General features: G+C 44.9%; 2 protein-coding genes across 11 annotated transcripts in view; one reads left to right on the top strand and one right to left on the bottom strand.

Moving 5' to 3' along the window:
* Positions 1-11147, bottom strand: part of SP110 (SP110 nuclear body protein) — a 38970-nt gene extending 27823 nt beyond the window's left edge. For 5 of the 6 annotated variants that reach the window (XM_039234518.1, XM_039234522.1, XM_039234521.1 and 2 more), the window contains exons 1-6: positions 11064-11147; positions 8084-8231; positions 6077-6245; positions 3733-3999; positions 3334-3378; positions 734-811 (exon numbers count right to left, since the gene is read on the bottom strand). In XM_039234518.1, the coding sequence (XP_039090449.1) occupies positions 734-811; positions 3334-3378; positions 3733-3999; positions 6077-6245; positions 8084-8230 (706 nt within the window). In that variant the 5' untranslated portion in view covers position 8231; positions 11064-11147. The remainder of the gene's footprint in view (positions 1-733; positions 812-3333; positions 3379-3732; positions 4000-6076; positions 6246-8083; positions 8232-11063) is intronic. The other variant, XM_039234520.1, reaches the window with a different exon arrangement.
* A 96-nt stretch (positions 11148-11243) lies between these two features.
* Positions 11244-12867, top strand: part of LOC120233338 (nuclear body protein SP140-like) — a 70463-nt gene continuing 68839 nt past the window's right edge. For 4 of the 5 annotated variants that reach the window (XM_039234516.1, XM_039234514.1, XM_039234515.1 and 1 more), the window contains exon 1: positions 11244-11307. The gene's annotated coding sequence lies outside the window, so the exon portion shown is untranslated. The remainder of the gene's footprint in view (positions 11308-12867) is intronic. The other variant, XM_039234511.1, reaches the window with a different exon arrangement.

Genomic DNA, 12867 nt, shown 5'->3' with positions numbered 1-12867 from the left:
GTCAAGCCAGGCTTCAATGATGAGAGGACCCACAGGTTATCTTTGGGAGCAGGAGGCCAAGAAGTGGTGCAGAAAAAAGTCACTGGAAAAGAGCAGAGGAAGGTCCTGAGAGGCCAGAGTATTGGATGGGTCTGTTAACCCCGTGTACCTTGAAGGTGTCCAGGATGGTTCTAGGACTTGAACTGACAGACAAATTTAAGTTAGGCTTTGAGGTCTGCTGGGGAATGAGGACAAGTCAAGGATGACAGTGATTAAGACAGAGGGAGCATTTTGTTCAAATGGAGGACAGAGAAGCAAAGGGCTACTCAGGGGTAGTATGTAGCAAGCGGTGGACATCCACCCTGTCTTCCACCATGAGGTGGGTGATAGCAGATAATATGCAGTCTTGCTTACAAGAAAGCAGTGTCCTTTCAGGGAGCCAACTTTCAGTTAAAGAGGGAGGTGTGACTAACTTTCCAAGAAGTTGTGGGTAAAGTAAACCTTGATGGTTTCAGAGCAGGCAATTGCAATGGATACATATTTCAATGGCCCCATTGCTGTCTGGTTTCCCTACGATCTTCATGAAGCCCTTCAAGGAAGATGCAGTGAATGGGAGCTACAGAAACAAACTGTAATGAGCGTCGTGACTCCAATCACATGGTGGGTGCTTCTGACAAAATATGACCAGAAAAACAGAAAGCCGCTCCACATTTATGCTCCTGAAGTCCACAGGAGAAAGTCAACCCTTCCTTACCTTTCTTGTTGGGAAGTGTGCTGGATGCCTCCTGGGGCTCTTTGGGGTCATTTGGTTCAGGTGAGTCATCTCTTATCTCTATCAAAGAAAACAAAATTCAATTCAGAGCTTGTAACAGGCAGGAGGGAAAGTCTGCTCTAGTTTGATTTGATCAGTTTGCAGTTAGAGTAACCAGCGTGGCTATCCCGGTGAACCAGGGTTCAGAAGAGGGCTCAGTTTCACCGATTTTGAGGGACTCCCCTTACTCAGTGGAAGAGAAGAATAAGGACCCTCAGCAACCTTCCTGTAGGGTATAAGACTGTGAACATTGGGAGTGCTGATCCTGAATTCTGGTCAAGGTCACTGGCTTCAGTGAAGGGGAATGGCTTTGCCAGATAAAATACATGTTAGTCCTTAAAGATTTGTAAATGGATATTTTCGAACTTCTCTCTTTATCATTACTTCACCTTGAAAAATAATGAAGGAGGCTAAGTGCCTTACATATTTCTGTGTACAAGAAAGCAGGAGCTAGCCTTTATTTGCCAGCACCTGTTAATAATAAATAATTGTAAAGGTCTTGTTTTTGCTGCACTAAGACAGAAGGGTTTGAAGCTATAGCAAATCTCAAGTAAGGCTGCTACCTTCTTCTTGTTTACATGGTGCAATGAGATCTGTTTCAAATTTTGGCCTCCTTAGGAATAGGTATCTGAGGCACATGGCAAGCAGTCATTAGACATTTTAAAGAATCTGTTGCATTTCAAATTATTTTAATCAACTCTTAAAAATCTAAATAATAGGGGCGCCTGGGTGGCTTAGTCGGTTAAGCGTCCGACTTTCGCTTAGGTCACGATCTCGCGGTTCGTGGGTTCGAGCCCCGCGTCGGGCTCTGTGCTGACTGCCAGCTCAGAGCCTGGAGCCTGTTTCAGAATCTGTCACTCCCACTCTCTCTGACCCTCCCCTGCTCACGCTGTCTCTCTCTCTCTCTCTCTCTCTCCTGGAAATAAATAAAACATTAAAAAAAATCTAAATAATATAGAAATGATGAGGATTGAAGGTGAAAGTTCTCCACAGTCAAGATTGGGGCTCAGAAAAAGAACCATCCACATCTGACATCCAGTGTCAGGGTCACCCAGTGTTTTGGTTTGCTTTGCATTTGGATGGAGCAGTTTTGAGCTTTGTCTTACTGCAGTGACCTCAGGGTGTGGCTGACTTACACAATTCTGCTCTGACTCAGTACCCTCTCCCATCCGCAGGGTTCCTGCCCAGCCCTCATGGCAGATGAATTGTCTCCCTTAGTAGACCTCCTAGTGATGTTTGTAGTCTAGGTCCTGTGGGTGCTAGTGGGGCTCTCTCATCTTCGATGCTCCTGCTCCAAGTCTACCTTTCCCAGACTCATCTCCCTTGCCTTCCCCAGGGTCTCCTGCCTGTCTAAGCTCCTGAGGGTTAAGTGTGCATCTGGAAGGTGGGCCAAGGTGGTGGTCGAGAGTGGCAAGCAGAGCCCTGTCTTGAGAAGATCCAAACGGCCTCTCCTCTTGGTAGGCATGGAAAGTAAGGCAAGCGAAAGTTACCATTACCTGGCCTGAGGGAGGGTGAGGCATCTCTTGGGAATTTCCTTATCTTTTATTTGGGGGGGTCAGGTGGTTACCACACACTGAGCAGAGGAAGAAGACAAGTTTCAGATCCCAGGACCATGAACAGGGACCAGAGGGAGGAGAAACAAAAACAATCTCTTCCAGCCAGTAAACATGGTGGAGCCAATGGAACACCAAGGCCCAGTGAAGGTGGCAAAGAAAGGGAGTCGACAATCAACTAGCTACTTACTAATTTTTTTACTATTTTATTATTAAAAAATTAAATTCTAGTGTAGTTAACATACAGTGTTATATTAGTTTCAGGTGTACAATATAGTGATTCACTACTTACTAATTGAATAATTTAATCATTTCTCTCTTTTGCTAATCTAGCAGATGGAATCTTCCAGTGTTATTGGCTTCGTGATTATGTTGATCTTATTTGGATGGTATGTATTAGAGGAGTGAAGGAAACATTTGAATCAAATAGAGCCCTTTATTCTCAATATTGGAGAGCTCAGAATCCATGAGACCATTTTTGGCAGCACCTGCTAGTACTCCATGGTTATATTTAATGTAATAAAAGTCCTTGATAATGATGGTTGGTGGAGATTAGAAACAATTTTAGAAGCTAAGTCAGGTCCAGCAGATCTTTAAATATTTTATCACCTTTTCTAATAGTTTCAATACCACTAATCTTAGAATCCAAGCCGTATTAAAATGAATATAGTTGAAACTGAAAGGCCCTCTAATCAGAGGCTGAGAAATTGAGTAAGGGTCACATAGGGTCACTTGACTGCACAAGTTACATGTCATTTAAGAACACTGTTATTGGATGGACATCACAGCATCAAACTTATTGTGGAGGCATCCCTGAGAAGGAGTTCAGTATTGAGTTAGGGCATCAGTCTCCCTGTTTTCTTTTTCTTTTGTCACACTCAGTCCTTTGTCCCCTGGACTGCTGCTGCCACAAGCCCTTGGGTTGGCAGGTGCATGTCTGCCCCTCATAACCACTTTGAACTAAACTAAATCAGCCCCAAGTAACGGTACCTTGCACAGTGGCAGGAGAAGTGCCAGGCATCTCTTGTGAGTCTTCTTCATCATTTATGTGCGATGTTCAGTTGTCATTGGTCATTGAAAAGAGGAAGAAAAATCATTACAGGGTCCAGGGACAGAGTGTCAAGAAGTAGATTAAATGTTTTAAAACACCCAAGCCAGAAGCATCATGGCCCAAGGGCAGAGGGTTAGGCTGTTCCAAGGGTGGGAAGCAGGTGCTCGGGCTCCTGACATTACCCAGGCCCCTGGAAGTGCCCATTATCCCTCTTGGAAAGGGTTGTGTGTGGCAGGCTTGCACCTGGGATGGACCGGGTTAGCCAAAGGGTGGGACCCCAGAGCCCTGGACATGACTGCGTGGGGATACACAGGTGTTGAACAAGGTCTGTTTCTCACCTGGAGTGATTCTTCCCTCCTGGGCGGCTCTGGGGAGGGCCACAGCAGGGCCAGGGGGGCTGGGTGGTTCACCCCGGATCTCACCGCTCTGCTGGGTGGAGGCACTGGGCTCGCTGACACTGGGTGCACGGGGCGGGAGGCTCTGCAGTGGGTGCTGGGGTGCGGGCAGTGACAGCAGGGTCTGGAGGGAGCCCCCTTCTGTTGAGTTGGCTGGGGCTTCAAGGAGGGTAGGCCCAGCTCTGTTCCATCCTCCATAGGAAATGACAACTGGGATTGGTGAAGGAGCACACATCAACACCCTGGGGACTCCAAATTATTTGGGGGGAGGGAGAGGTGCCTGGGTGGCTATGTAGGTTGAGCTTCTGAGTGGCTCAGGTCATGATCTCGCAGTTTGTGAGTTCGAGCCCTTCATCGGGCTTTCTGCTGTCAGCACAAACCTTGCTTCGCATCTTCTGTTCCCCTCTCTCTCTGCCCCTCCCCCACTCATGCTCTCTCTCTCAAAAAAATAAATAAGAAGGTTAAAAATTAAAAAATAAATTATTTGGGGGAGGGAATTTCTTCACACATGACTTTCAAAGGGTCAGGGGCAAGGAGTGGCTCATTCTCCCCGAGGTGTAGAGAACTGATTCAGCAGCAGCAGCAGCATCCACTTGTGGCCGTTTCTATTCTGTGCGATTGGTTTGGGACATTCAGTATGAATATAACTGTATTCAACCTCTGGACTAAGAGAAAAGTCTTTTCACACATAAAGCTGAGTTTGACTTAGTCGTCCAGGATTTAATATTCTTTAGTTTTTCCTTAATTTTGGTTTCAGAATTTAGACTATCTTGTACAATGGTGTAATTTGAATACATGTCCCTGTTTTAAAAAGGAAACACATCACACCTCCCTGTAGCAAATAAGATAAAATAGAAATTCCTTCACGTGGCACATTCTGTCTACTTTGGTTTCTGTTCATGTCTGCAGACTGAGTGTCTGTGCCTCGTTGCCTTGCACCCTGGGGTGGGCCACACCCAACTTCCTCACCAGCCTCCATACCCCAGGCCCTTGGCTTTCTGCACACTATTCCTTCTGTGGCCAGGTTTCTTATGATTCTTCCCCATCATTTATTTCAGAAGTTAGGTCATCTCAACCAGTGAACAGAAAAAGGAAAGTAAGCTGGGATTTCGGAGAGGGGCTCAGAACACGAGCATAGGGTTCCAGATACAGAGACCCTTGAGCGCAGCCAGGCCAGGAAGCACAGCAGTGTGCAGTGTCTCTGGCTCTCAGACTGACGCAGCGAAGCCCCTGAGAACACAGGCCTCCCCACATTGCCCGGCTGCTGCTGGGAGCACGGGTCCACGTGCGCCTGTGTCCTGCTGCCCCTTTAGCTCAAGGAGCCATTTCTCCTTTTGGGAAGGAACCTCTTGCCGTCAACAATGGTGACCACACTCACAATAATGTCACAGTGTCCTGTGAACTGCTGGGCTTCTTCCTGTTGTTCTTGGGGAAGTGAACCATGTGCTTTGGCCAAAGTGTTTATCCTCAAGCTTAAAATGATGGTGCTACCTGTTTCTCCTGCCCTGGCTTCTTTCGACCCACCTCCGTCCTCGCTGATTCTCCTGCTCTGTATTTATCCAGCTCTTTCTTGCTCGCCGTGTGCTTCAATTTTCCCCTTCCTTCTTACGCCCTCTGTCTCCAGCTCCCTCTCCCCTCTCCTCCAGTTTTACACTGTGCCTTCCACTTGTTTAGAAGAGGGATTGAGAGCTCAAGCCCCAGGTTAGGAGACCCAGTAGGGTGGCTGGCTCTGCTTGTCACAGACAAGTCACCTGGGGAAAGATATTCTGAGCTTTACTTTCCTCATATGTCAGATGGGGATGATAATGACATCACAGAGTTGTTTTAAAGGTAATATGAGATAACCCTATACAGTGCTTGGGATGATGCCTGGTATATAGTAGGTACTCGAAAAGAGAGAGAGAGAGATACTTATTATCCATCCCTATTCATTTCTCTTCCTCTATGGTCCTCCAATCCTCCCACCAGACTGAGTCTTTGCAACCACAATTCCGTCACATTACGCATTCCCTAGAGACTGTCCAGGGTACTAAACTGTACAGCTTTCCCCCACTTCATAGAACAGGTAAGACAGAAATGTTTGCGTCTTCTAGAAATTCATCTTAGAGAACTGGAGCCAGAGACTGAGCTTCCTGCCGCACTGTGAGAGAGTAGGCTCCATCTCTCCCCAGAGAACCAGGCAGTTGAGGTGCACATTCCACGGGCCTGAAAGCCAATTCACTCTTTGAGCAAAGCAACTTCTGGTCTCTGCTCCTATAGCCCAAAAGATATTCGAGAAGACTCGTACCACTTCTGAAGCTCTTGAAGATCGTCATCAGGTTGGGGTATTCACGCAGGTTAATTCGGCTGAACAACATCTGCAGAAATGACAGATTAAACATCTTCTCCAGGTGGGTGAGGATGTTGTACACCACTCTCGTTATAGGGACCTGATTTCTGTAGGCTTCCATGGACTCCTTAAAAAATGGAATCAAGGATTATGATAAATGATTATAAAATGGACTGGAAGGTTATTTTACATTTGTGGTTTTCTAAGGTGTAAGACTAATATTTTGTTCTTTTAAGAATTTAACACAAATGTATAGTCAGACTCTAAAGCAGAGAAGTCACAGTTCCACATATTTACTTTCAGAACTTCACCTATATTTGGATGGTTGGTCATAGGAATAAATAACTTAGCCATCTTTAAAATAAGTCTGCTTTCTGAACCGTATTTTAGGTACATTTAAGGGAAGAGAGAAATCTTAGGGAAGGGAAGGTAGTTAAAGGCTGCTACTGTGTAACTATGTCTCTCAGGCTCTGGGCAGAACTCTGTAGCAATGGACCAATTAGTTGGTTACAAGTGGCAATTCTGTTGATTGTTTGTTAGCCTCTCTCTCTCTCTCTCTGACTTGTGATGGCCTGAATGGGTTCTAGCCACAGGGAAATCATCCAGAGAACTCTTCTTCCTGAGAGGTTGGTCAAAAGGAGAAACATTGCGGGAGAGAATTGATTGCACAACACTTAACTGAACACCTACTAGGCTTGTCCTTGGGTACATAGCAGTAGATAAGATCAACATGGTGCTACCCATACTGGGAGAGGGACACTGTCAGATGGAGAAGATGGGCATTAAATAATAAACACAATTAATTGTTTAATTAATTAAACAAAAATTACAGAAATGTCTCGTTGCTATTGAGAGAAGTGTTATGAAGAGAAAGCACAGATTTCTGTGAGAAATCAATTAGATGAGTGGATTAAGGAATCCTCTCTGAGGAATGATATCCAGGCTATGACCTGAAGAGGGGTTGGAGCCAACCAGGCCAACCCTGAGAGAAGATTGTTCAACTACTGTTAACCTTCCCTGGGCCTAGGGCTCAGGAAAGGCATAAAAAACAAAAATCATAAAAAAGAATGCCATTTTTGTCCATAAGACATATCCTCCAATGCCTGCTTTGCTTCAAGTCTGAATGGACTGCTTGCAACAAGCTCTTAAGAATTGGGAGGGTAGGGGAGCCTGGGTGGCTCAGTTGCTTAAGCGTCTGACTTCGGCTCAGGTCATGATCTCACAGCTTGTGAGTTTGAGCCCTGCGTCGGGCTCTGTGCTGACAGCTCGGAGCCTGGAGCCTGCTTCAGATTCTGTGTCTCCCTCTCCCTCTGTCCCTCCCCCACTCATGCTCTGTCTCTCTCTCAAAAATAAACATTAAAATTTAAAAACAAAAGAAGAATTAGGAGGGTGTCCTTAGTGGGGTGAATGGTGCTACCTCTCCAAAAAGATGAATCCACTGGAAACCTGTGAATGTGACCGTATTTGGAAAAAACGTTTTTGCAGATGTGATGAAGTTAGGATTTGAGATGAGATCATCCTGCATTAGGGTGGGCTGTAACTCACAATAACAAGTGTCCTTAGAAGAGAAGAAGAAAAGAGGAAAGAAGGAAAAGCTGATGGAGAGATTGATTTAGAGATGGAAACAGAGACTGAAAGTGAGGTTTCTATAAGGATTTCTGGTACCACCAGAAGGTAGGAGAGTCAGGGAATGGACTCTCCCTCAGAGCTTCCAGAACCAACATGGCCAACACCTTGATTTTGTACTTCTGGCTTCCAAAACTGTGAGGGAATAAATTTCTCTTGCGTTAAGGCACCTGGGGTGATGTCATTTGCATGGCAGTCCCTGTGACCCCGTCTTTCCCTGATAATAAACATTTTGAACTAGACCATCCAAGCTCTAAGGATTTGTGGTTTGAAACTTCAGTAATTGGGAATTCTTAGTGGGGGCTGGGCTGCCATGGAAAAGCAGTCAGCGCAACTCACCCTGTACATTGTCTCAGTGATGAAGGAGTTGTCTCGGAGGCCTTCGAGGAAGGGAAATGGCTTGTATATGGCATAGGCAATCTCCAGCTTCTGGTATATGAAGTGCTGGAGTAGAGTCTCTTCTAAAGCCCTGGTCGTGGTGAACATCCTAAGAAAGAGGCACAAGAAGAGTGGAAAGACTTTGGAAACTCGGAAAGCTGCTTTCTGTGCTCATTGGACATCTTCAGACTGCCATCCTGGTCCCAAAGTCATCCTGCAGCAGTCTGCCTCAAAGGCTCATGGGTGGAAGAGGCAATGACAATGTTCAGCAACAATGGAGGGTGAAATTGGCCAACAATAAGTTGCCAAAATCTCAAAGGGGTATTGGCAAATATAAGACATATTAAAAATAGCTTATAGGAGCACCTGAGTGGCTCAGCCAGTTAAGTGTTCAACTCTTGATTTGGGCTCAGATCATGATCTCACAGTTTGTGAGTTCAAGCCCCATGTCAGGCTCTGCACTTATTGTGTAGAGTCTGCTTGGGATTCTCTCTCACTCTCTCTCTCTCTCTCTCTCCCTCTCCCTGTCCCGCTCCTGCTCGCTCGCTCTCTCTCAAAAAATGAACTAAAAAAATATGGGGCGCCCGGGTGGCTTAGTCGGTTAAGCGTCCGACTTTCGCCCAGGTCATGATCTCGCTGTTCGTGGGTTCGAGCCCCGCGTCGGGCTCTGTGCTGACTGCCAGCTCAAAGCCTGGATCCTGTTTCAGAGTCTGTCACTCCCTCTCTCTCTGACCCTCCCCTGCTCATGCTGTCTCTCTCTCTCTCCTAGAAATAAATAAAACATTTTTAAAAAATGAACTAAAAAAATAAAAACAATAAAAATAACTAATATTTATTGTTTACTTCCTAAGTGCTGAACTTTGTTATAAAGGTTTCACGTGTAGTAACTTATTTGATCTTCACAATGGTTCCTATGATTGCAAGATGGTTCCTATGATTGCACCCATTATATTGTGACGGACTCAGACATAGAGATGTTTTACAGACTTGCCCTAAATCGCACAACTTGGAAGTGGTAGAGGTGAACAAATTCTGACATTCTGCTTCTAGGTTTATGGTCATAAGTACTATAGTCTGTGGCTACATAGAATGGAGTTAAGGTTGCCCGGACTGCAGCTTAAGGCAGACACTAGCAAAGCTCACATAAGAGGGAACACCCATGGCGAGTAGAAAGATGGAAACCTGATAATATTTAGAAACTTTAGTAAACCACCTACAACCTTTCACAGACAAATAGGCCAAACATAAACAGACATGAAGGAAGTATAAGACATGATTAGTAAAGGCAACTCGACTGATTTATTATGGGTATGAATTTCACACTCAATGAGTATCAGTGCATGTCAATGGGTATTGCCTTTTCCATGCCCATGTGACATTGATAAAAATTAGCTACTGATAGGCCATGAGAAAATATCAATAAGTGATTAGAGGAAGAAAACTTACAGATGATATTCCTGACAAATTGTCAAGAGAAGTACTAACAAAAATGTCAATCACCCAGAGATTTAAAAACAAAACAAAACAGCGATCTTGTTTTGCCTACTTCATTTTGTGTATAATAGAAAAACTGAGCCGTAACTAGTGACTGCTTCCAGGATTAATCCCAGTAGTAGATTGAACAGCCCTGCTCTCTCTGCTCATTCTCACATTATTTAAGTTTGACAGAAAAAAAAAAACCATATTGTAAGAGTAGATTAATACACAATAGTGCTGGAAAATAAAAGATGCCATAGGGGATTCTATAATAGTGAAGAAATCCTGGAAGATTGAGAATAGGTGGAAGAGAAATCTAGCATTAGTGAAATGGATAGAATCCATGTTATGGAGAAGAATATGCAAAGACAAATATGGAGCCAAAGAAATTCAGAATAGACACAGAGTAAGAAAAGGACATGACCCTGAGGTTACATTTAGGATGGTCAATTATACAACAGCACTCAGAACCTAATATCCACCAGGTTCCTTGTTATGGTTCTCATCTGTTATGGCTCTCAAGAGGGAGAGCAAGGCACAGAGAGGTTAAGTAAAATAGCTCAAGGTGGCAAAGCAAAGCTTATCTGACTAAAGCCTCACTAAAGCTAGTGCATGATGCTGGGCCTCATATGAGAGTGTTCAGATTTTTATTATGTAAAGGAGTCTTAAAAATGAATAAGCAAAAGACAGACAGCCATGTGGGGAAAAAAGCAAAAGACATAACTAGGCAATTGAGTCATATGTGCAATAAATATATGAAAAGCATGGCAAGTCTTTAGTAGCTGGAACAGTACAAAAGAAGACGATTTAGTAATGTTTGCCTATCAGATTGCCCAACATAAAGACTAATAGCAATAACCACAGATGCTCCTGGTGCACATGTAAACAGATCCGAATGTTCTGGAGGCTAAGTTAGCAATCAAGGTCAAACGTTCTACAGTATGGATTCCCTTGAGTCCTAAATTCCCCTTCTAGGAATATACTTCAAGGAAACAATCATAAATGTGCTTAAGGAAAATATATAAAAAGTTCATGAAACACTAGAGAGGAAATTAAATGTTCCCTCCTTTTTTTCTTTTTTCTACCAACTACGTCTAGTCACTTGCACTGTGGATAATAAATGAGCTGCCCATTTGGGACTGAGTGCAGAATCAACAGAGCACAGAGGAGGAGGGCAGAGAGCAAATCTCGTTTTCATCCACAACAATGGGCTAGAATTTAGGGGGAAAAAGAGTTGAGCTGTGTTTCTGCTCCCCCCTTCCGACTCCCATATCTGCCCCCCTTTTTCATAGTCTCTGGTTAAATCCCACATAGCTCTCTATCTCTGGAAGACAACATTTTACAAGGAGAGAGCCTCACAGTTTAAACTAGTTGAGTTCCACTCGGTAGCTGCACTGTCAGGAAATGAGCTATCAGAGCCCAATCACCACAGATGAAGAACAAAGCAGCTGAGACAAAAACCCACCTGGGTGCTGGGGTTGCCACCTACTCCTGCCCCTTTCCTGTCCAGGGGCTGGGGCAGTGATGGCTCTTGGAAGGCGGAGAGAACAGCAGGGAGAAACCAGTGGGTGAAGCAGGAAGTCTGTGCTTTGCCACATGCAGTGGGGGCCAGGCTTCCGGAGGAAAGAAAAGTGAAAGTATTTGGAGCTGATCGTGCAGGAAGCTGGAGGCAGTGCCTGCTGCCTCCCTCCATCGCCGTCCGGACACTTGTGAGGCTCTTGGGGCAATTTAAGGGAGGTGGTGGTGGGGGGTGCAGCCTGGCGAGGGGTGTCCGAGGGGAGGAGGCATCGGGGGCCCAGCCCCAGGATCCGCGGGCAGGAGCCGGGAATCCACCATCTGTGTGCTTCCTCACCTACTTCTATTTCCCCAGGATTTGTCCGCCTCCTGTACTAATGGGGGATGAAAATGTTCCCACAATGAATCCTGGTGCTGGTAGCACAACTCAATGAATTCACTAGAAATCATCAAACTTAAAAAAATAAACAAAACACAGAGGGGAGTGGAGGTGAATCAGAAATGCCTATATTTTGTCAGGGTAAAATTATTGCCTAAGAAAGTTGAGATAAAAGGGAACCTGAATATAAACTGAAATCATGCAAAGGTAGGGGACCTCTGGGCAGGTAAGTGGCCAGAGGGCAGCCAGGCATTTGGGCACCAAGAGCATGAAGAAGTCAGGTCTAAGGCAGAGCCAGGGCCAGGAGAAGACTCTAGAACAGCCACTTCAGGGAAGGTGGAATACCCCTCACCATGCCGCTTTAAAGATGCCTTATGTACATTGGCACGTTCGGTTTATGAGAGACCCTATAACAGAAATCTGTTTAACTTTATTTGAATCAATAGTTCTCAAATGTATCCAACCCATGGGCTCCCCTTACCAGGACACCCAAAATGTCCTCAGGAAAAAAAGATGGAAAAAACTGTTCTGGGGTCTTAGAGGTCTTGAAACTAAGGTCCACCTGCTTGCTACAGAGGCACCAGCACAGCCTATCCAATGCGAGCACATTCTAGATCAACAGGCCCAGCCCTGGTGCTGGCATGTCACTACTGTAAGGATGACAGAGGCTTGGGAGCCACAGGAAGCCCATGGCAGTGGAGGGAGACACAGGAAAAAAATGCGATGCAGACAGCTGAGGAGAGGGTGCTATGGCGCCTCAGCCCTTGGAAGCAAGCAGCACTGTGAAATGCAAGGACAGGAGCAGTGAGAGGGATTCACCCCACTGTGTGCACCTGCCACACTTCATTTACCTGAAGTCCTCCACTTACCCTGGAAAACCCCTTGATGGACATCCCAACCCAGAAGCAAGGATCTCCTCTCTAACCTGCCCAGAGATAGATTAGGTAAAGGCGAAGGAGTGGAAACATAATGCCAGATGATTAGACTAGAAGAAGACGTAAATTAGGTAAAAATTGCTTCTATCTAAGCAACACATACCTGAGAATATGGTAATAATGGGAAAACTTCAGCTACTATATTCAGTGACATATGTTCTGAGAATTTACTAAGTTCATGTGTAATTCTTTTTTAGCTCAATTTTATTGAGGTATAAAATGCATTCATCTTAAGTGTACATTTAAGTTGATGAGTTTTAACAAATGTAATCATAATTATAATTAAGATGCAGATCATTTCCATCATTCCAGAAAGTTCCCTCGTGCCTTTTGCAGATAGATAGCCTCCTCCCTAACCCCAGTATTGGGCAACACTGATGCAGTTGCAATTACTACAGATTCTTTTTGCCTGTATCAAAGTTTTATATAAATGAAAATGC

Source organism: Hyaena hyaena, unplaced genomic scaffold (assembly GCF_003009895.1).
Source record: "Hyaena hyaena isolate Hyena2069 unplaced genomic scaffold, ASM300989v1 scaffold_86, whole genome shotgun sequence".
NCBI lineage: Eukaryota > Metazoa > Chordata > Mammalia > Carnivora > Hyaenidae > Hyaena > Hyaena hyaena.
Note: the sequence above shows the minus strand (reverse complement) of the source record. Positions and strands in the feature narration are given on the sequence as shown.